General features: G+C 43.4%; 1 protein-coding gene across 1 annotated transcript in view; it reads left to right on the top strand.

Moving 5' to 3' along the window:
• The window catches only part of cdh13 (cadherin 13, H-cadherin (heart)), a 197324-nt gene that overhangs the window by 32204 nt on the left and 140125 nt on the right, over nt 1-24995 (top strand). The window contains exons 4-6 of the mRNA XM_034534656.1: nt 4070-4183; nt 18385-18390; nt 18999-19151. Of these exons, the coding sequence (XP_034390547.1) occupies nt 4070-4183; nt 18385-18390; nt 18999-19151 (273 nt within the window). The remainder of the gene's footprint in view (nt 1-4069; nt 4184-18384; nt 18391-18998; nt 19152-24995) is intronic.

The raw sequence follows: 24995 nt of genomic DNA, 5'->3' as shown, positions 1-24995 counted from the left end.
GTCCTGCCTAGAAACCCTTTTAATTCGTCCACACTGTACACGTCTGGGTGCTCCTCACCTTCATCAGAGAAGGAGTCCTCCTCCATACTGGACTCCCCCTTACCCGAAGCTCCCTTCTTGGCCCGTGAGCTTTCCTCATCCTCCCTGCTCTTCCTCTTCAGACGGTGAGCCTGACCCTTCTCCTCATCCTCCTCCATGTCAACCTCACCGTCTGACCACACGACACCCACCTCCTGCCCACATCCATCCTTCCCTGCCCCCTCCTCTTCCACCTGCTGAGACACTCCAGCCCTCTCCTCCTCCACTTCCTGGAACACCTCTGTCCCCCTACCCCCCACCTGCTGGACCACCTCTGTCATCCCGTCCTCCACTTTCTAGGCCACCTCTGCCCCTTCTCCTTCACCCTGCTGGGCCCCACCCAGCTCCTCCCGACCCCCCTCTTCACCTTGCTGAGCCCCACCCAGCTCCTCCCGACCCCCCTCTTCACCCTGCTGGGCCCCACCCGTCTCCCCCTGTCCTCCCTGTGCCTCCTGCCGGTCCCCTCCGACCCCTCAGGACCCTCCTGGTTCTGTCCCTCAGGAGCCGCTTCACTAGAAGTGTTTGTCAGTGCGTCTCTCCTTCCTGAGCCACCTGCAGAACCTTGATAGGTTTTTAAGCGCCATCACTCCTTCTCCTTATCCACTGTATCTTAGCTCAGTGAAGACGTGTATTTGGCAGCATGATCTATCTTAACCTAAACCCTGTAACCAGTCCCCACATCCAGCCCCTTAAAATACTTCACGGTACCTGTTTGCCTCCCAGCTCTTCCTCCCCTCTTTTACAAATATCCCACAGCTGAGATCTGTGCAGGATGGGATTGATTCACTCATCCCTGGGCTTTAGACTCAAGCCAGGTTTTTACAGGCAGTGCTTAAAATTCCATCAGCTGGCTTGTGAACAGGCCACATACATGTACACACACTACTGCCTGTGCGCTTAGACACAAATAGCTCTCATAGTCTCTCTCAGTTTTCTGTTTAACCGCTTCAGTTCCAGTTTTAGATTTGGACATTTGGAAGGTCATCCCTCAGTGGGTTTTTAAGAGTTGTCATTTCAGAGACTGCTGTGTGTGCCTTTGGTTTGTTCTGGTCGGGTTGTGTTTATGATTACTGTGTCATTGTGTTCCCTCTGACCTTTGTAGGTGGGAGGGAGAAATGGTTGAGGTGGTTTGTGGTGTGTGTGTGTTTGCCGTTGCCCTCACTGTCTCAGTGTTGGCACTGTGCTGTAAACAAACGGCTCCATTTTTCCCTTTTACCTGTTCTCTTTCCGTCATTCTGACAGGGGTGAGAGTGGTGCCAGAGTCTTTGTCAGCCAAGAACAGGAGTGTGAACAGTAAACATGCAAACAGTCCCTCATACATTCACGCACACACACACACGCACGCACACACACACACACACACACACACAACTGTGGCCGCGTACAGTGCACGTTGTCAATAAAGGATTGTACAGTAGGCTATAAAAGGTAAAGGACAAAGGAGACTATTTGCATTGCAAATGAAACCACACAAACTGTGTAGTGGTTGTAACCAGGGCTCAACGACGAGGCTTGTTGCTGTGTCGTTTCTTTCACTCTTATTGTTCTGTCAATTTGTTCAATATTTAGGCGGGCACTGCCTTTGTGTGGACAATGCACAGCAGTTGCATCGGTTAGAGCAGATTAGTGTTAAGAATATTCACTGTTAAAGTCCCAGAGAAATCCATTTAGTCATCCATTGTACTTTAGCTTTTCTATGATCAAGGAAGAAAAAAAATGTCTCACTGAATATTTGATTAATGCTTTTTTTCTGCAAAGCCTCTGGAGGATAATTTCAATGTCAGAGCACTCCCAGGAAAAAGAGACACAGTAAACAAACTGTCAGGAAACTATAGCTTACAAGTCATGGGAAGAAAGTGTGCTGTTTGCAGTGGTAATGAATGGTAAGAACCATATTAGAGTACAAACAGACGGAAATTACATTAAATAAAACTCATATAAGCTTCCGTTAGCTAACTAGGTAAGTAGCTAGCTAATTACCTAACTAGCCTGCAGACTGAAGTCTGGTGGATGTTAGTTTGGCTGCAAACCAAACCAACACACATCCATGCCACCTGTGTTGTGAAGCAGCAGCTGTCTGGCTGACCGTCTGCCTGTGAGAGAACACTGACGTTACTCCTTCATGCAAAGATTTGATTACCTTCATGAAACAACTTCTGCTCTTCAAGGTATAAAGTGGGAGGTGGTGCTGGTTCTGGAAGTGTTGGTCCCCACTCTTTATTCCCATTTCCAGTTTGTTTGGAGGACTTCAACTCTGTTTCATAGATATCATGTTTTTTCTCCATCATTTTGGAGTGGTGGACGGGTCTATATACTAAAATACCCATGAGCCTCAGCTGCCATTGGTCATTCACACCACCACAACAGTTCACCCACAAATGCAGCAGAATTTGAAAGTGAATTGCTTAATTTTTTTCCAGCGTTCTCAACACCATCATCGTTAGCTTCCACTCACCCGTTAGCAGTATATCTTAGTTTTTTTTTTTCTTCTTTTTTGTCAAATAATTCATATTTTTTCAAGCAGTTTTTAATTTGTTGCAGATTTAGCAGCAGGAGGAGTTTTATGCGGATACAAGCCATAGAAATACTTCAACCATGAGTCCCGTCACACCTGAACTTTTACTTCCAGGACCAAGAGCAAACAAAATAAAAGTGGAGAACATTAATTAAAAGATGAAATATAGATTTTTGTTGTTTGGGTTTGGAACTTTCGTAAAGTGAGCAGATATGTACAGTATGCTGTAGCACAAACAAAAACAAGACATGACATTTGATTTCAGTCTGACAGGTGATCAATACATCAATAATAACCATAATGCTGATGGATGGATGATCTACAATAAACCTTGTGATATCTCTGAGGAGTTTTAACCACAAGACATAACATTCTTTCTATTACTGTGGGTGTTTTATTGAGTACAAGCATTAGAAGAAAAGTCACCATTTATTATTAGTATCATTATACTAATAACAAGTTATACTAATGATTGCCATCTTTGTAAGAGACAAAAGCCCTGTTCTGGTTTTGTGCTTTGGTTGTTGTTGTTGTTGGTACTTTTGGTAGCTGATGCCAGATTGGCTCTCTATGGCTGCAATTATCTTCTGACCCGATTACTTTGGGATATCAGGAGTAGTAGTAGGTTGTGACAGACCTAAATAGAGCAGAACCGAGGGCAATGAAACAAAACGTACAGAATGTGAGGCAAAATATATTTATGTTGTATTAAAATTCATGTGAATGATAATTCATATGTCTAGAAAAACATGTGCATGTTTTACGTACACATTTGTGTGTGTGTGTATTGATAGTCTCTTCTCGGCTGGTGTCCAGGTGTGCCAGTTGACAGCCTGGCCTCCCCTGTGGGTGATCACCTCCATGTTAACAGCCAGGATTCCAGCTTATGGTTTCAGTGACAGACATTATTTTCATCACCATCCAAGCAGAGGGGCCCGAAGTGTATCAGTGATCTGAAAGTTAAGACGAATGGGCGAATGTTATACATTAACAACCACGTCTGTGTTGACGACAGCAGGAGGGTGGAAGATGACATTATATTATACTACTGTGCTCTCAAGAGCAACAATAACATTTCAGATTGTCTCCTTCTGTATGAAGAACACAACTGCTCTGCCAAAACGCTGTTGTCTCTCATTTCTTCAGTTTGAACCATCTCTTTTTGTATTTGTTGCTCTTGCTTAAATGCTTTTTTTCTTATTCTTCTTCTCTCCCTTGTCCTTATTTAACAAACAGGCTGAATAAATCAAACACAATCTCTGTAGTCCTTATTATATAGTATTATATAGTTGCTTTGGAAATGTTTAACTATTTCAAAATGCATACTTTACTGCCTGCTGTGCATGTTAGTACCTGGGATGAGGGTAATGGCTAACTAGGTGTGAACAATTCATTTTGGGAAGTGTTCAGAATCCCTCCAGAACGTGGCCTACTATTTCAAAGTTTAACAATTTGTTTCTCTTCTTTGTGTTTTAGGATATCCTGGGTGTTGGCCAGACGCTGCCATTCAGATCAAAGAGATCCCTGCTGATCCCTCCTATGATCGTAACCGAGAACCAGAGAGCTCCCTTCCCCAGGAAAATTGGCAGGGTAAGAAACACATGGTCCTATCATAAATAACTATATCATGAAAAACTCTCCAGGAGAGAGAAAATTGCCCAAGGTATCGGATCAAAGATTGTATATGTACATTATTTAACGCTTTAGAAAATATAATTATTATGGTCTGTTCGGTCGTTTTTTGTACATTTTCCCAATGGTCTTTTTCTGCCCCACAAAAGACATGTTCTGCTGCATATATTAGACCGTTCCATAGACAGAATGGGGAAATATAAACATGGTGAGAGTAACAAAAGATAATGAAAAGAGAAAAGAAGTTATTTCATTATGATGTTATATTTAATCACAGACAAGCTTCAAGTGGGTCCCTTCAGTGATTGCCAGCCACTGTCATGGAGTCAGATGCTTTAGAACTAATCTTTTATTTTACTGATCTTGTGTTCACAGTCTATTTTAATTGTTTTACAGAAATACGTTACATTCCAGATATAGAAGCCTTTTTCTTCCTCATTATATCACATCATGTATTTTGGGGAGCTTATAATAATTTTACTTCAATGAGTTTTAGCTGAGTGGTATTTGAGCAGAGTTTATATCTCTTTGACACACTATGCAGTTATCCTGATGAGATAAGAACTCACTAAGGGCTAACACTGAACATGTTAACTTAAAGAGTTTATATTATGTCAAACTGAAAACACAGGAACACTTCCATCAGAGTTGTTTATGCGCCTCTCACTCACTGCCAGCGCAGGCTGAGCTTCAGTCAACTCCATTATCTTATAGACGTTTATCACTTATGCAAGTCTGTCAAAAGGTCTGACGCAGACTACCGCTGCAAAGCTCCTCCTGAACAAAAGGTTCAGTGGCTGCAGCCTCGCATGCTGTTCTTCTGACTGCTGCTGAGTGCTAATACATAATGGCCAAGCACTAATCTGTGCACAGGATACTTTGCTCTTCATCTCAATCTGACAGTGACTGACTGGCTGTCCCTGATCAGAGTGCATGTCACTCTCATGACCAGGCTCAGGAAAAGACAGCAATAACTTGCTGTTGTTGTTGTTGATGTTGAGTGATGATGATCGCTATAGAGATCAATGAGGTCTGAGTTGTATATAATAAAGCCGATCCCCAATCCCAGCGGTCCTGTGTGGAGTTGGCATGTTCTCCCCGTGGCAGCGTGGGTTCCCTGCGGGTTCTCCGGCTTCCTCCCAAGGAAACATGCAGCTTAGGTTAAGTGGAGACTCTAAATTGCCTGTAGATGTGAACGTGAGCGTGTCTCTTTATGTGCCCTGAGATAAACTGGCAACTTGTCCTGGTTGTACTTTACCTTTGTCCAATGTGAATGACATTTTCGTTTCTGCAAAACAACAATGTCGGCTTTTTAAATGTTATTATTATGTCAACTCCCCGAGGCAGCCTGTCATGCAAATCGTGAGTCAGGTAACTAGAACATTCAGTGAATACAGAGTGAGAGAGAAGAGCAGTGTGAGTTTGCCTTGACTCAAACATTTTTCATTTAAACATTTTGATCAGAGAACTTAAGCAAGCTCAGTTTTCTTTCAAAAACATATTCTGTTATGACCCCGATGAATAGCAGCCCACGGACTGAAGCTACCTTGCCCGGACAAGGGAAACCCGGGCACCCTCCCGGAGCCAGACCCAGGAGGGGAGCTCGTCGGCGAGCGTCTGGTGGCCGGGCTTTCGCCCATGGGGCCCGGTCGGGCTCAGCCCGAAAAAACACCATGGAGCAGCAGTCACCCTGTGGACCCACCACCCGCAGGGAGAATTATCGGGGTCGGGTGCTATGTAGACCGGGCGGCGGGCCAGGCGGGAGACCTGGGCGGGCCGATCGCCGGCGGCATAGACTAGCTCTAGGGACGTGGAACGTCACCTCACTAGCGGGGAAAGAGCCGGTGCAGGAGGTGGAGCGGTACCAGCTAGATATAGTTGGGCTCACCTCCACGCACAGCATGGGCTCTGGAACCAAGCTCCTGGAGAAGGGTTGGACTTTGTCCTTTTCTGGAGTTGCCCAGGGTGAGAGGCGCCGGGCGGGAGTGGGGATACTCACGAGCCCCCGGCTGAGCGCTGCTGTGTTGGAGTTTTCCCCGGGGAACGAGAGGGTCGCCTCCCTGCGCTTACGTGTTGCGGGGAGTAAGGCTCTGACTGTTGTTTGTGCTTATGCACCGAACAGCATTTCGGAGTATCCGGCCTTCTTGGAGTCGGTTGGAGGGGCCCTGGAATGGGCGCCGCCTGCCGACTCCATAGTTCTCCTGGGTGACTTCAACGCTCACGTGGGCAATGACAGAGAAACCTGGCGGGGCGTGATTGGGAGGAACGGCTTGCCTGATCTGAACCCGAATGGTGTTTTGTTGTTGGACTTCTGTGCTAGCCAAAGTTTGTCCATAACGAACACCATGTTCGAACATAAGGTGGCTCATAAGTGTACCTGGTACCAGAACACCTTAGGCCGGAGATCAATGATCGACTTTGTAATCGTATCATCTGATCTGCGGCCGTATGTCTTGGACACTCGGGTGAAGAGAGGAGCAGAGCTGTCAACTGATCACCACCTGGTGGTGAGCTGGATCAGATGGCGGGGGAGTCGGCTAGAAAGACCTGTCAAGCCCAAACGTGTAGTAAGGGTGAACTGGGAACGTCTGGCAGAGGATCCTGTCCGGGAGGTCTTCAACTCCCACCTCCGGAAGAACTTCTCACAAATCCTGAGGGAGGCTGGGGACATGGAATCCGAGTGGACCTTGTTCAAAGCCTCTATTGTGGACGCGGCTGCTCGGGGCTGTGGCCGGAAGGTCATCGGTGCCTGTCGTGGCGGCAACCCGAGAACCCGGTGGTGGACACCGGGGGTGAGGGAAGCCATCAAACTGAAGAAGGAGGCCTTTCGGGCCTGGCTGGCCCAGGGGTCTCCTGAAGCAGCTGACGGGTACCGGCGGGCCAGAAGGGCTGCAGCTGCGATGGTCGCGGAGGCTAAAACTCGGGCATGGGAGGAGTTCGGGGAGGCCATGGAGAAGGACTTTCGGTTGGCCTCAAGGAAGTTCTGGCAAACCATCCGACGGCTCAGGAAGGGAAAGCAGGGTCTACCCCAGGCTGTTCTCAGCAGGGGGGGGGGACTGCTGACCCGGACTGGGGACATCGTCGGGCAGTGGAAAGAGCACTTTGAGGAACTCCTAAACCCGGCCAACATGTCCCCCGGAGAGGGGTCAGCGCCGGAAGACTTTGGGGTGGTTTCACCCATATCCCGAAGCGGCAGGGATGAGAGTTAGCACCTCCAAATCTGAGGCAACGGTGCTCTGCCGGAAACCGGCGGATTGCTCCCTCCAGGTGGGGGCAAATTGCCTACCCCAAGCGAAGGAGTTCAAGTATCTCGGGGTCTTGTTCACGAGTGAGGGTAAGGTGGAGCGGGAGATCGACAGGCGGATCGGTGCGGCTGCAGCAGTAAAACAGGTGCTGTACCGGTCCGTCTTGGTGAAGAGGGAGCTGAGCCGGAAGGCAAAGCTCTCCATTTACTGGTCGGTCTACGTTCCAACCCTCACCTATGGTCACGAACTCTGGGTCGTGACCGAAAGAACGAGATCTCGGAAACAAGCGGCCGAAATGAGCTTCCTCCGTAGGGTGGCCGGGCTCAGCCTTAGAGATAGGGTAAGGAGCTCGGACATCAGGGGGGAGCTTGGAGTCGAGTCGCCGCTCCTTCGTGTCGAAAGGAGTCAGCTGAGGTGGTTCGGGCATCTAGTCAGGATGCCTCCTGGACGCCTCCCATTAGAGGTTATCCGGGCACAACTGGTAGGAGGCCCCGGGGAAGACCGAGGACACGCTGGAGGTATTATATCTCCCGGCTGGCCTTGGAACGCCTCGGGAAAGTGTTGCGGGTGAGAGGGAAGCCTGGGTCGGCCTGCTGAACCTGCTGCCACCGCGACCCGACCCCGGATAAGCGGGTGATAATGGATGGATACTGCATTTTTACTCTTAGATATGTCAAGTCTTCATTATGTTTTTTTGCATGAAATAAATAAGGAGATAATATTGCATGTTTAATAAAGGGAGCCGTCAATTAATACTTCACCGGATTAATACTTTACATACAATCTGCCAAATTAAGTGACCCAATGCCACATGCTGATACAGCTATTTTTTCCTTCTCAGTGGAGCTTTTACCAAGCAATTTTGAAACTGAATCTGCAAAACAAGCCAATCTTAAAACGCAACGCAATTAGTTTATTCCTTGTTTAAGTTGCGGTGATGAGTTCTGAAGCGGTCTCCTGTTAGAAATCATCAGGGCTGTGTCATATAAAAACCTCTAATCACTGAAGTATAGATGATGTGTCTTGCCTATAAATATTTTAAAGCAGTCAAATACAATTGGGATATTGTTGTTGTTGTTGTCTATCTGAAGGGAAGACACATTTAGCTCTCCATCTTCTCCAGTCATGATTTGATGTTTAATCAATGTCACCCCAGACAATACGGTACACTGGAAGAAGTGGATTTATTTTAATTTTTCAATTCAATTTATTTTGTATAGCCGAAAATCACAAATTACAAATTTGCCTCAAGACTTTCCTCTTTAACAGAGGAAAGTCTCTAAGTCTATTCTTGAATGAGGTGACTGTGTCTGCCTCCCGGACTGATAGTGGAAGCTGGTTCCATAAAAGAGGAGCTTGATAACTGAAGGCTCTTGCTCCCATCCTACTTTTTAGGACTCTAGGAACCACAAGTAGTTTAGTGAGCCCAGCTCTCTAGTGGGGCAATATGGTACTACAAGCTCCTTAAGCTATGAAGGTGCATCACCAATCAAGGCTTTGTAGGTGAGGAGAAGAATTTTAAATGTGATTCTTGATTTTACAGGGAGCCAGTGCAGAGCAGCTAATACAGGAGTAATGTGATCTCTTTTCTTAGTTTTTGTGAGTACACGAGCTGCAGCATTCTGGATCAACTGGAGGGATTTAAGAGACTTGTTAGAGCAGCCTGATAATAAGGAGTTGCAGTAATCTAGTCTGGAAGTAACAAACGCGTGAACCAGCTTTTCTGCATCTTTTTGAGACAAGATGTGCCTTATTTTTGAAATGTTACGTAAATTAAAAAATGCAGTCCTTGAGATTTGCTTAACGTGGAAGTTAAAGGACAAGTCTCGGTCAAAGTTAACGCCGAGATTCTTTACAGTGGTGTTGGATGCCAGTGCAATGCCATCTACAGAAACCACATCACCAGATAATTTCTTTTGTATTATGCCTGCTAGGAATTAAAACAAAATAAAATAGGAAACTGTGTGTGTGTTAATTAATTGGGCGGAATAAATTATTTTTAAAAAATTGTTAATGCTTTTGTTTTGGACCAACATTCAGAGTATTAATATAGGAGCAGACAACTATGGTCTATGTAAAGACATAGTGGAGTAACGTCTCCCTCAACAGAAGAAGGAAGTCTCCCTCTGTGTGTGTCGTTATCCGAGCTTGTCTTTGCTTTCACTACATAACCGGCCATGCGTACTTTTAGTGCACGTTTGCGCTCTGCACTGCTCTTATCCGGCAGTTACAGCTGATAACTCCGTCACGACCCACGCCATTGACACAACAGCTCAGCACCCACCCTTCGGTTTTCCCTCAAGTAAACAGCGTTACCTCTGTTGACTTTGTTGCTGTAATTTGCACTGTTGGCGCTATTGGCGCTGTTAGCACCGCCAGCTGCGAGCCACTGGCTAAGTCATCGCCATGTTGGGAGCCGTGTAGAGGCAATAGATTTCAAAATGTCAAATTTAAACAGTTTGTAGATGAAGACACAAGTTCCCAGTGGAGACAAACCTCTTATTCTCAATTTACCTCAATCAAGTCTGACAAGAGAAAATCTCAGTTTTGTATGTTTTCGAATTTAATGCCAAATGAGTTTTAGGCTAGAGCTATTTCCTGCATGTCTCTCCAAAGCATGCTGCTTTATTGCAAGGATTTATTTATTGTTTTGTTACTGATGAAGGATTTTACTTGTCCAGCTCAACCCCTGTTGAACAGCTCCAAGAATATGTGACGCAGTTTATTATTATGTGGCATATAATGAATTGTGTGCGTGTGTGTGTGTCATTACATAACACATGAAACTCCTCCAATAGCTCTTCAGTTAACTTCCCTCTCGAAAGAAACTGCACTTTTTCTGGGGAGAAGTCTGTGTAGCACTACATCACGTCACCTGACTCAACACAGATGGTCAACCAACAACCATACTTTTGGACCCTGTGGGCTCTATATTTATCTTACCCTGCGTTACGAGGCTTTGATGTATCTCTACGCTTCAAGCAGCTTTGTTCTAGATAAGCCCGGGCACTACGAAATCAACCAACTCTCTCAATGCCTGCACAGAATAATGTCAAAAAAGATATTCCATACTGAGCCCTGCACATAATCGATAATTGTACCCCAGAGAGCAAGACCCCAGTGTAGACCCTGGGGTTCAAGCTCACGCCAGCACTGTACTCAGTACAGTCCCTGTGAAGTGACACAATGGCCTGCAGATACCAGGTTGGTAGTGAAGGACTGCATGTGTCAGAACATTAGGTGATGTTTTTGGGGGAAAAACGGGGGTTTGTGCAGATTTCTTCCCTGGTGAACTGCAGGGGTGGTCCATAGGGGACACAACTTAACTCTAAATTTATTCATATGAGTAATTGGACGTATAGTGCACACATGACCTGCATTATTTATTCCTCTCCCTTCATTGTGGCCCGCTCTTCTCCCCAATTTTTCTTTTTTCCACTTCCCAGTAGCCAATTTAATCCATCCTGTCATCCCGGTATTCCTCCATCCTTCTCCCTTTACTTTGCATGAGAGGACAGGTTAATGTGGGCTATTTTACCCAATAGAGGCTATATGTCGACAACTTGGCAAAATTGATTTTCCACACCAATAGCTTTTCTCTTCTTAGTAACCTACCATTTTCATATGGCAGCCATTCATTTTTCATGCTCCCTCCTTCTCTCTGAGAGATAAGCAGTAGGAAGCAGGGGAGAGGTGAGATTGCTAGGGCTGGGTTTAACATGTAAATGTGTGCGTTTGGGTGCTGCAGGGGTGAGGGTGGGTTTGGCTGTCAGCGGGCCTCACAGGGGAAGGGGAAGAACCTTGTTCTTTATGTCACACCTCCTGCCAGCTGTGGAATTGTTTTGATACAGAGGTCTCTCCACCGCCCTCCCATGGGGGCCCACAGACAGCTCACAACAACTCACACAGCAGCTGGAGCATGCAATGAAATTGATATGCTTAATTCTTTCTCTTAGTATACAGCACTTCAGTCACTGCTGATAGGACCATTTTATTATACTGCTCAAGTATTCAGGAGGCTAAATCAATCAAGTAAAATGAGAAGCTACATCTGAAGGTGCTGTCCTTTCAATTAATTTAAATTCAAGTCGTGTCTCCGTTTGAAAAAAAGAAATAGTGAGAAATCAAGTAAATGAGTATTCCTCAAACCTGTTTTGCTCAAGTCTGTTATTATATGTGAGCCAGGTATTTCTCAAGGGGAGATAGGAGGTCGAGTAGCCTCAGTGGTTAGAGTGTGTATATATATATGTGTGTGTATATATATATATATATATATATATATATATATATATATATGTGTGTGTGTGTGTGTATATATATATAAAATATAATATGTGTTCTCCTCAGTACCATTCAGTGATTCTATAGAATCAATCAGATCATGCATGTATTGTGATTCCGCCCGTACCATCTATGTACTGAGAGAACGAGATGCCATGTCTTAAGATGGCCCACCATTCATTCCAATAAGCAATCATATATAGCTATATATATATATATATATATATATATATATATATATATATATATATATATGATTGCGTGTCTTCAGGGTTCCACGTTCTGAAGCCCTTGTGCCATGTAGCCAAGCATGATGAGGACGCACACTAGAAACTGCCTCTTGTTGTTCCTGTTGACTTGATATTACAGAGGGTCATTAGGGTTCAACTCTAACTTTTAAAAGTGGTTGGCAGGCCGACAACCAGGCATTGGCTTACATTGTCAAACCTGAAATTATGGCTGCATTTACCTTATATTTTGAGTAATTAAGATACCATGCTAGGTCCCTATTTTGTATATGTTAAGTGTCACTGATGGCAACCAAAGACCAATAGTTATTGAGGGATGTTTATTGAAAAAGCAATAATCCTTTTGGTTGTTATATACAGTCTCTTTGCAACATTGTGCATCACACAGGTCCTGCAATGCAATTGCAAAATCACCTCACTACCCAGAGCTGTTCCTGGAGGCTTGGTCCTTTGTACACCTGCGTGTGTATACCTGAATTTATCATGGCAGTCAGTCGGCTCTTACATAATGAGTGTAGAAAATGCTGAAAGAAAAACTGTATTAGTCATCTTTGTAGAAAATGTAAGATTGTACTTCTGACAAAAAGTCTGTCAGTGTTCTTTGATACCTGTTGGCTTGTCTAATGACAAGCTGTCAGCTGGCTCCCATTTTGCACACTTTTCACTTCATCTCATTTCATGAGGTTTCAAATTGCAATCCTCCCAATGCCAAGTAAACTAGAGTTCTATTAAATCTTGTGGCAGACCAATCACAGGTGATGACCAACGTCTGATGGTCTGACAGATAGCTGTCAGCCCATATTTATGTGATGAATATATTTGTGTTTGTTGACGTGTTTTGTTAAAACTGGGCACGAATGCACAGTAAAAGTTAGACTCCAGACGGAAAGTACAGTAGATGTACAAAAAGTGTGTCTAATCTAAACCAAAGCCAGAATCCAAAGTTATTATTATAAAGATGGTCATTTATTTACAAACAAAACAAGTTGCTCAGAAAGTGAACTGCAGTCCATCAGATCAGGTGTCACTTGTCCAAAGTGACACCTGATCTGATGGAATGCAGTTCATCTGTGTGTCACTCAGTGAAAGCGTTGTCTCCTCACAGTGAGATGGGTTTAACCCCTGAGATCTTTCTGCCTGAGGCCTGCATGTTTGGTGTTCCAGTAAACGCACAACAGAACTGCAGGTGAGACTATTATTCTGATTCGGATCCTAATTAAATATTTGGTTGTCAATGTGTGTTAGCCGTGTGATGGACCCACCAGTCATCAATCCACTCACTCATTCTCTACTCCCTTCTCACTGTCTCTGGAGTTCTATGTTGAGGATTATGAGCTCATCGGTAAAATGAAAAAACACTTTCAGACACTACTCTTCTGGTCATTTTCTCTGCTCTGTTAATCACATCATTGCTGACGAACCATCCATAATAAATTGCCTCTCAGACAAATGCTCTGAGTTTAAGTCATAACTGCAGTAGGCTTATGTAAACTGTTTCCATGTCTTCATTGGATGCTTAATGATTCAATTATTCATTCAATTCATTCAAAAAAGCCCAAAATATTCACTCAAATTCACTAATTGAAACAGGCAAACGTCAAATGCACTGAGAAACGCATGCAGCCCCATTAAATAACAAATGGAAATCTCAAAACACTACAATCTCTAAAGGAAGCTTAACTTTGCACTGGAGTTGTCAGGTATTCAACCTGTGTTTATCCTTCCTTCCCAGCTCACAAGTCACCACACTGTCTGACTTGACATGGCAGCTGCAATAAAGTTGTTGCCGAGAGGAATGTGGGCCAGGTTTTGCTGTAGCTCCAGCTCATATCGTAAGGCGAACAGACATGTCGGGCACCTTTGTTCCACGGTTTCAATGCAAAGTACATTCTGATTTCCTCTGTTTGTCTCCTCTTGTCTTGCTGCCCTCTACCTGGTGTCTGTCAACTTTATTTTCCTCCACTCATAACTGTGTTTCTATTTTGTTAATTTCTCCTCTCTAGCTATCTGTCTTTGTCTCGTTTTCTTGCTCCTCCTCTCACTAAAACGGCCAGTCAGTACCAGGGATCTAAACTTCCGAACAGGAATTGAGCGATTTGTGTTGTGAGATGTTACAACATTAAAAAGCAGGGAGTCTGGGGAACTCGTCATTTAGTCTAATTGATTCTCTTAATTGTCTTGTCCCTGCCTTTTTCTAACTGTCTGTCTTTCAGCATGTTAATCATGCCCGTTTGTGGCGGATGTTCGTCGGCGTTGAGTTAAAACCGCACAGACATTAATGCCTATTCATGCCTGGACCCCCAAACACATCGAACAGATGTCAAATCCATTTTGATGAGGGGAGCCTGAAAAAAAAACAAGCAGAAACATTAAAAGAAAAAAAACACATATTTGTGGTAGGTATTTCCCAAGATATATCCTTGTGTGAGCTTCAGCAAGAAGCTAACACCGGCAGCTGTAGCCGTTCTCCATGGCTGAAGACATTATATTCATCCTAATTATTCTTCCTTGGATTATTTTACGATTACCTTTAATTGTTATATTTTGACTTGTGGTCTTCTGGGGTTTTTAACTAGTGCCTTTTTTTTCCTGCTAAAATATCTTGAAATGTTCTTTCACATTCCTCAAAGTAGTAATTTGAAAGATTTTCATTTAAATAAATGTCTGTTAAGTTACTATCAATCACTGCACGAGGTCACATAGTGGTGATGGAGCCTATGACCCACTGATGAAAGCCCTCGATTTTCCAGTGTTACAAAGTGGGTTTCTGTGACGACATTCCCACTCACAAATCACAAGTGGCAAACAGTTAGAACATGAGAAGCAAAAGCACACCTTCAACTAAAGCTTATCACCATAGGAGCTACCTGTGGATATCTGATAGATTGTCACTTTAAAAGGGGACATATTATGGATCCACACACTGACACACTGTGACCAGTCAGTTTTTTTGTGGGCTGCCTAGGTCAGAAAACATGTAGGCATTCAGACTTGGCGCCCCATGTCACATGCATACATGCATACATGCATGCCCCTACATTGGCAAAGGTTCGTCACAATCAAAGCCAACTTGGTGACTACAAGTATGTTCACACGGTATGAGAAAATGATTTCGGTAAAACCGTTTATATGAACCTGAAAATGAGCATTATATGCCCACTTTAAAGTACTGCAATCTTCAAAGTTATTATTTTTTTATAGTGAATAACAATATTGTTCAGTAGTTTCCTGGAAAGACTAACACACATCAGTAGGCAATGACAAGCTAGATTGTGTGAATTAAAGCTTCTTTTCAAAAAGCAGCATTTCCCACAGCAACAGTCCCTGCTGACCCTCTTAACACAGTCTAGCTGCTTATGACAATCCTCTCTTCCGGCCTCTTCAACAAGGGTCCCTCTTGATTGTTGCCCCTCTCAGGCTAGTTGTGATTGGCTCAGGATAATGATTAGGCGAATCAATCAAAGCTAGTTAATTAGCGCTATTGCTTTCCCATTGTCCCGTGCTGAGGACTCGGTCAGCTCTACCTGTCCCTGTCTTCACCAGGCCTTTCCACCTCGCCCCGTCCCTCTTATTAGCACGCACGCACAAACGCACACGCACGCACACACACACACACACACACACACACACACACACACACACACGCACACAGGCCCGGTCCCAGGAGTGCTGCCATTGCCAGTGATTGTCATTCACAGCTGGCTGTATGACCTTGATGGGGATAACAGAAGCATCACTGAGGGATGCTACAGCATCCCTCAGGATGTGTGTACGTACTTGTACGTACTTGTACATATATCTGTGTTGCTACTCGACAGGTATTCGTTTGTTGGGGCCTTGTGACACCTGACTGGAGCGCAAACAGCAGGAGATGGTATCAAGCTTAAATACACAAAAACACACGTACAGGCACACATACACACACACACACACACACACACACACACGAAATGTGCCGATGCATTGTTTTGGTCCTCATTTGCTCTGCGTGCACAGAGGTGTTGCGCCAAACCTCCTGTCATCCATCCCGCAGTTTCACGAGCACCGCAGTCTTTCATGTCTGCTTGGCTGGTAATGAAAGCTGATAGAAAGAGGTGAGATTCCCCCTTCAGTCCTCCCACACACAGAGGGAGACGGACTCAGCGGAGACAAAGCCACTGGGTGCACGTTTCTTTGCCAGTGTGTGTGTGTGTGTGTGTGCGCACGTGTGCGCGCGGGGCAGATTATCCCACTTCTCCCCCACAGAGACATCTCCTAAACACAAAACCTCTCCTGACACTTCAGTTACTCTTCAGCTGAAGTTACTGCCTTTATCAGCCATCGCTCCCTCTCTCGCACTCTCTACTTCCTCCTCACTCACTTTCTCCACCCCTACCCTCCCCCTCTCCCCCCCCACACACGTGTACATCCGTTCTTGTTTTCCCCCCTAATTTACACCTCCCCCACATCCATCCAAGTTTGAAGCAGAACCAACCATAAATAACACTAATGTTGCACCTCATTCTTGTTTTTCTTTCCTTCATCTGACCCAGTTTGTCACTCTCAGTAGGCGTTGGCTGACACTGATTACTGCTCAGAAATATGTGTCCTGGTAGCTAGTGTGTATGTGTGTGTGCGCGCGCATTTTTCACGTCATATTTATGTCATTACATGGATAGAAAGATGTGGAATCTGCTGTATAGGGGGTTCGAACACATAAGAGAAAGTACCCTTGATAGTACAGCTGTTAAAAAAAATAAAAATCTGTCTGATTACAAGGAAAAGAAGAAGGCTGGGAAAGAGGGTGAGAAGTGAAAAAGGGGAAGGAGAAAGATAAAGCGAGAGAGGACAGAATAGAAGGATGTGTTCATGTGTATGAGAATCATCCACAAATGACTGCACTTTTAACTCTCATCGTTCAGTACGACAAACAAAGAGCAGAGGGAGTGGCCACCAGAGGATACAGTACAGAGCAGTGGAAAATGATGAATGGAGAATGAGATATGGACGCTTAGCAGAAGAGCAAGGATGGACATATTGGAGAAAATTTCAAGCGGAACAAGGAGCCCGAGAGCGAGAGGGAACAGAGGGGGAAAGATGAAGCGGGACACGAGATAAATGGCACAGAGCTTTGGAGAGGCTAAAAGGGCTTGAGCTCCGTCTGGCAATAGGGTTGTGACGCTGCAATTTTCATCTCACATGCTCTTTCAAGTTCGGAGTAGAAAGGCTGTCATTTCAGATGCCACTCCGTGGAAGCGTGCTCTCATTAAAGGTGACCTCATGGCAGCCGTCTGATCATGAGGCGCAGTGCAGGGCAACCATTTGCATTCTTTTGCACACAGCGACAGTGCTGAGGCCCAGAAGGATGTCACAGTGGCGACCTCCCCGTGTTTGTTCATGCGGGTGCAGCACACCTTGGCTGTTTCCAGTATTTAGACAGTCAATAAGTGTTTAGAACCTTAAAGTCGGGAGTCAGCACTTGAACCTCCAGTGTGCACCGTACGTGGTGCATTCTCAAAATATGTTCACTTATAATCCTCATGAAAGTTGAGATTTTATTTCCAGCTCAAATAAATTTGTTTGACATCATTTTACGCCAAGAGTAAGATGAGAACATGATACCACTGTCATGTCTGTTCAGACGATGTGTAGTTGACCGTCTCATAGGGTCCATCACACCTGGCTGTGTCTGAAGCTGGTCCTGGGTCCTACCAGCGTAACTTAAAGAGCGTGAAGCAGCTTGGCCCTCATCAAAGTAGTCCAGCACAGTACCGCCACTATTTGAAAGGATTAAACAAACAAAATATGAAATGGTAATCAGTGAGCTTTGAAGGTGATTTTAGGAGAAAAAAAAGTTTAATCTTTGGGCAGAACCAGGCCAATTGTTTTCCCCTTTTGTATAGTCTTTATGCTAAGCTGAGCAAAGCGTACTCTGGGTCCGCTTCCATGTTTACTGTGCAGACAGTAGAGAAATATTCATCCCCTCATTTAACTATCAGCAAGGAAGTTAGACGAATGAATATATATATATATCCAGAAAAGCAATCTCTTTCTTTAAAGCATGCACATTGTGTTGTTCTGAACCACTCAATCACCACTTTGTGTCAAAGTATTGTGGATGGTGGAATATCTTACTGGGACACCAGAAAAAATACCTATATACTTACATACAAATTCATTAGATAAAGTACTTCTGACTTTTTTGCAGTTTTGGTTTATTATTTTATCATGTTTCCCTCTCACATCTAGCCTGAACTCGGGACCTGCAAACATCGACAAGGTCACAGACTGCTGTGCTGTTTCTTCGGTGCTATGTTAATCTAACATGCTGTATTTTCTGTGTTTCTTTTTCTAACCTGCCCGTTGCTGTTGCTGGGTTATCTGTGGATGCTGCTGGCCACGGCAGTCTCATGTGAGTATATCTAGCCAAAAAGTCCCTGTGTCAGATCACTCCTGTCTGAGAGCAAAGGACTGTTGGCCAACTAACTTGGCAGCACTCCTCAAAAAAAACAAAGCCTATCTCACAGCCTTTGGTACTGAGTCTTCCAAAAACGCTAATCTACATAACATTCACACTTAATTATTAATGAATGTTTTTATATTTATTTAACTGTTCCACTTTCCTTCTCTGAAAGTAATCCTACCATGCATTAACAAGTGGTAACAGCAGGCCTCCAATGCTCAGGGAAATGATGGCAACTTTCTTGCCAACTGATGAAATCAAATCAAAGTCTTGTCTGATATAAATTTTTAATTGCTAGCTATCAGGGATTTGCATCACCATTCAAGGCACAGTAAGCTCCTTTTGCTGAAATGTGTATTAACAATTTCTAATAATAAGTGTTTTCCAGTGCGCCTTGCTTTGAAAAAAGAAACAAAAAAAAGAAACGGAAGCATTAATTCAGCAATTCTTTTCCTCTGGAAATAGGCTTACTCAGAATTAAATGGGAAAAGCTTGCAATTGTTTGTGTTGTTGATGTCTATATATGTGTGTGTGTGTGCGCGTGTGTGTGTGTGCAGGTGATTTCAACAGAGAGGTCGGGGAACCATATTTTCCGTCTGACAGGCCCCGGTGCTGACCAATATCCCAAAGGTCTCTTCACCATTGACATCGACACAGGAGATGTGTCAGTCAGCCGCTCACTGGACCGGGAAGCCATTGAATCTTACCAGGTCTGTGTCTGTGTGTGTGTGTGTGTGTGTGTGTGTGTGTGTGTGTGTGTGTGTGTGTATGTGTGTGCTATTTCTTTATTTCTTGTGCTTATTGTGTTTGTGTAGATGTTTCTTTCTGTCCACCTAGCCACTCTCTCTCTGACACATTTATTGTTTCCTTGTCTCTGAGTTCATTATTTCCTTTACAACTCGGTGAAGTTATTCATGAGAAACTTTAATTCAAACTAAATTAACTTTGATGAGCATATGTATAGCAGACTTGCAATTGGAAAAAAAGAGACCAGTTAGAGGTAAGGGAAAGAGCGCTTTGATTTGGACCATGCCTCTACTGGCAGCGTTATTTGGGAACAAATGGGCTTCATATTTTGTCTGAGCTGAATTGATGCTATCGGTTAGAAGTGGGCGCTTTCCTCTGCTCAAAGAAAATTAGCACCTGTTTGAGGTGAGTGCTGGGTTTTGATGCCCCCAGGGTTGTCTGCCTGACAAAACCATTTTCCCTGTAACCAAAAGGGGGGAAGGGGCAGAGAATATCTACGTTTCAAGTCAGCCAATTGATCGTTTTCTCAAACCAGCGAGTATAATTACATCTGCAAATACTAACAGATGTGAGAGGAGAGCAGGCATGCGACGAACATAGAGGAAAGCTGGAAAACACACATTTGCCAAATGTATTTTGTCTTTCCCTGCTCTGGTGTCATTGCTTATAGTATTACATGCATGGCGTGACCAGGACATTGGCTGTCAGTGGTGACGGTGTGATTCAGGTTGTTTACAAGCACCTTTGACACCCAGTAACTGAGCATCACTGTCTCTCATGAATAATCTGGTGAACCAGACATCAGCTGCAGTCGTCCATAATAAATAAATAATATGGTATTATTAAATTGTAAAAGGAAAGATGAACCAGTCATATACGCAGTGTTTTTTTCTGTCATGCCTTCTGTTATAACACTCACTACATGAAAACTGATTTTCGTCTGTGTGTGTGTCTGTGTGTGTGTGTTGTGTTGTGTTGTGTTGTGTTGTGTTGTGTTGTGGTGTGGTGTGGTGTGTGTGTCTAACCCTTTTTTCACTGTCAGCATTTCTAATACAATTCACAAAACAAATATAGAGACGCAAACCTTCCAATTAGCCACACTTATCTATTTGTGTATTCTAATACCCTCAACGTGTAGTGACAGGCTCATTGAAATGTAGTTTTGGGGTCTTTATTGGCTATAACAAAAGTTGGTACAAAGACAAAGAGCATTGGGAAAGAGGGCAAAAGCAGAGAATGGGTGTCTGGGGACCTTCCCCTTAAAGATTGTACTGTGTTAAGTATGGAAAAATGTATCTCAGTCAAATACAAGGCGTGAGACTGAGAAAAAAAGAAGAAAAAAGGTGTCAGAAGTACGGAAAAACTGACACCGTAAACAAACACAGTATATTTATATACATAACAAGTTTGTTGCAAGATAAGGCTGCTTTAATAGAACAGCTAGCTGCACATTGTATTATTACCAAGTTCATGAACTCTCCACAAGCAGCTGATTCAACCTTTAATTTCGTGTGAAGTTCTCTGAACCAATATTAACCCTCATCTTTGAGTGATTTGTCGCTCTCCCACTCGGCCTCTTCTCTGTCTCAGATGCTGCTTCGTGTTTCACAGAGAAGAATGTGTTGGAGCCTCGAAACACGGCTATCCGCATTTTGGCTGTTGATTTCATTGTGCGACACAAGAATGATGGAAAAGACATCTCATGCGACAGACAGCGACTTTATTGAAACTGTCATTTAGAAAGGTGGCCATCTATGAGCCAGGGCAAAGAGATGAACATGCAACAACAGTTCACCATGCACATAACTTAAAATAACATGAGCTAATTAGAACAAGTCATGGATTTCAGTTTGATTATGTATCTGTCTGCTGACACAAAATGAAATGAGCCTGCTTTCCAAAAAAAAAACTCAAGAGTGATTTTGCCCTCATCGTCTAACCATAAAATCGCAAAGATTTAATTGAAGGCTTCAGTTAGTGGCTAAATAATTCCATCATTGTGTGGAGAAAAGAAATTATACAAGTCTAATTTGCCGCTATTTGAAAGGCCTGGAGTACATTTGCTCCATGAATACCATCACTGATGATCATTATTTCCAACCCGATAGTTTTAATACCTGAAGGCACGCTCTGTACACAAACTATACATTTTCACTTTCACACAAGTTACGCAAGCGTTGCATTCTCTGGCTGCTTTGCTTCCTCTCTTCTTTGTCCTTTCACAACCAGTCCTACACACAATCCTGCCCTCTCTCCTCTTATTATAAGAAAAAAAAAAACTCAGAACAAGGGTCTCCTATCAAGTCCCTTTCCTTTTTATCAATGGTCTAACAGCGTGTGCAGAATGAAGACTGCATCACTGTTATAGTGCCCAGTGTCTCCTTGCTACTGTAGCTAATGGCTTGTGTTGGGATGAAACATGAAGCATTCAGATTTAAATCACCATTACTCTAAAGACATTCTATAGACAAAATGAAACAGCTTTCACTTCTATATGGCCATGCCTAGATTGTAGTTAGATGTATCTGTTTAAGATGTTATACTCAGTACTTGTTGATTGACATTGAATCATGAGAAAACAAACAGATATTCATCATCTGACTGCCCCCAAGAGAGCAACATGTAGTTATTGAAAGTGTGGATATACACACCTGCCAACCTGTACACAATTTGCATTGCAGGCATGCATTTTGACATCAAAGTGCATTCGAATGAATTGTTACTTTACACAAAAAGACATTTGCCTTTTCTTTTTCTTTTTGACACCAACGTATTGGATAAAAAAATATAGCCGAGACATTGAGCTGTTGTTGTTTTTTTCGACCAATAAACTCTCTATAGCCGACCAACAACAATTGCGTGGACCTAGAAGTTGCTGCAGGAAGGCTCCCTAATCAGTAAAGCCTTTCTATTTCACCTTTTCACCTCAGACACCAATTTTTGGAAGGAAATAAGCTGTAGCACTGACTAAACACAGCTGCGTACAACACCCGGAGCATTTCAGAAGCGAAGCATTTAGCCTTCGTTGACTTGCAGAATTTGTGGGTTTGGTTTTTTTTGGGGAATATTTGTGCTTTCATCACAAATAAAAAGGCTGTGTGTGTGTTTTGTGTAGTCTAATTTATCCTACTCAAGAGACGTTTCTAGAAGAGGAAATGCCCCCACTGCAAATTAGGTGCAATTTTTAAGGAAGGATGTGATTGATATTACAGTTTTAACATCCATATACATATTCAGTATGTATTGTTAGGTTATTATACCATTATGTAATAGCCTACTTATAATGAGAACAGTTGTATTAACCAGCTTTAAATTATGTATTGCACCATAGCCCCAAAATACATAATCGTCATAAACTGAAATTAGCTGAAAATCCTATTTTCAAAATTAAATCTAATTGACTGTACATTTGATCACTGCAGAGGTGTAAGCCGTATAAACTATAATAATGTAGCAGTAGTGGCAGGTTAATGTGTTGCCGAAGTGAAATTGTGTTCCTTAGACGCAATCCGTTTTTGGTTTCAAGAATTTTAGAATCAGTTCATTTTCTTCCGATCAACTGCTGCATGTACAAATGATGTACTGCGTACCTGGGCAAATTATTAATTCATTGTGCCAACAGATGTGAGTCCCATCTGACGCGTTAAGGTCACCAAAATGGTATTCTCAAAAATGGTCCAGGGTTGGCAGGTCAGGTTCACACATCAGTGCTTCAAAGGTAAACTTGCATTTAAGTCTGAGATGTTGACATGTTGTTTAAAAATTGGTCCCACTAAGACACAAACATGGAAGATGGTCAAGATATAAATCTCCAATCCATGATCATTTTAAAGTAACATTTGAAAGGAAATGTCAGTAATTGTCAAGTCTATTATCCATCAAGAGGGACGATGGAACACCATCGTGTTTCTCGAGGTGCTGCTTCAAGATATAACAGTAGATGTTGTTTTGGATTTAGATAACCTCTTTCTCTTCTCAGAGTGTGGCTCCATAAGTTCAGGGTTGCCTTGCCTATAGGTTTAAGGTGTGGACTCTTTCTTCAGTGTCTGTTTCAATACGCAGCAATGTGTCCCTATTCTGTTGTACAGCCAGTCGGGGCTGTATTGAATGGACACTGCACTTCCTTCCGTTTCCCTTATTTCCATCTCCTTCCTAATTTATGGTATGTTGATGATGAATAATCGATATTGACAAAGAAATACTCCACAAGGTCATAGTATATCAAGATTATATTACTAACAGCTTTGAAAAACTTAAATAATTTAGGTTGACTGGCTTTATATCTAAACGCAGTGGTCAGATTTCTGGAGGATTTTCAGCACATACAGCGGTAACAGCTGATAACGTTGACGCGCAAACGTAGAGACCACCCTCCGTTTCCGCCTCGGCTAAACACCGTTCGCTCCATCGGCACTTTTGCCGTAGTTTGCACTGTTGGCGCTTCCAGCGCCGTCAGCTGTGCGCCGCTATGGAAACTCTGCCACTCTTGGATCTTGCACATTTCAGAAAAGCACGGTCTAACTTCAGCATAACAACAGCGAGGGGTCAGCTCTAGACCGACTGGAGCGGAGGATTCTAAATGGGTATTATATATAGCTATTACGGGAACAACACGACACGCAAGGCCAACAAACAAACAAACAAAGTAAACATTTGCTGTGGAAGAACAAACAGACACAGCAATCAGCTTGGGCACATGTTCACAAGGATTTAATGTCAGACATTATTTTCGTATTAAGCTCAATTAGGGTGAAAATGAATGTTAATGAGATGGAAAATGGGGAGGAAGGGAGCGGGAGGAGTACAGGGCTCATCACTGCGGTTATGACAAGCTTGGGTCTGATCGAGAGTGGCGGGGAAGAGCCCTAATTGGCTTAGATCAGAGGAAGGATGGAACGTGAAGCGATGAATAACAGTCTTGTTTACACAGGTAGAAGGATGACCCTCAGTAATGCAGGTCATCGCAACAATAAGTGTGGTGAGTCCTTAGTACGTGCTTACCTTGTAGATGCTGAAATTTATGTTGAACGAAAAGGATCCAAATGTTGCTGTTGACATTATTTTCACGTTAAAAAGTCCCACTAAGTTCCGAGTGAAAGAATAGTCAGTTAACAAAAGCCAGTGAGGCTCTGGTTGCAGCCTAATTATTTTTATACCGTGTATTCATTATTTTGAAATAATAGAATTAGATTAAAATCAAACTTACAGATGTCCTAATCTGAATGTTTGGTTTGCCTTTTTGGGCTGGGTGCCTGCAGCTGGCAGTAGAAAGTAGCATCCGCCCTCTTGTGATGTCCTTTGACAGCAGATCTAAAAGGCACCATACTCTGCTGAAGATATTCTGTCTGTCAAGCCCCAGTCCACAGTGACAAAGGCAGGGCTCACCGAAAAAAGCATACAGACCTATCTCAGCTCTGCACAGGCCAAGCTGTGAATTGAAGGCTGTTTTGAATTACATTTTTTATTTATTTGAGCTTTCAAAAAGTCAGCAAAGCCGTCCCCTCACAACAGTTTTGTCAGGTTGTCAAACTGCATAGATACATTTTTACCTATATTTACCTATTTTTGACAGCGTAGACTCAAACTATGGCATCCTCTGGGAAATCACTCCAGTGGAAAGGACTCTGGCTGTGACCTTTTTTTTTTTTTGTTGTTGTTGAAAGAAACCTATGGCTAATGATTCTAATATGTGTTTTTTAATCGTTAATGTGAGATTTCAAATGTATGGAAGGGTGTATTAAAAAGGTTGACACAATAACAACTATCTGTTCTATTCGCTCTTTGCACACGCATACTACAATCTCTTC

Source organism: Cyclopterus lumpus, chromosome 6 (genome assembly GCF_009769545.1).
Source record: "Cyclopterus lumpus isolate fCycLum1 chromosome 6, fCycLum1.pri, whole genome shotgun sequence".
Lineage (NCBI taxonomy): Eukaryota > Metazoa > Chordata > Actinopteri > Perciformes > Cyclopteridae > Cyclopterus > Cyclopterus lumpus.
This window is presented reverse-complemented; position numbering and strand designations above follow the sequence as displayed.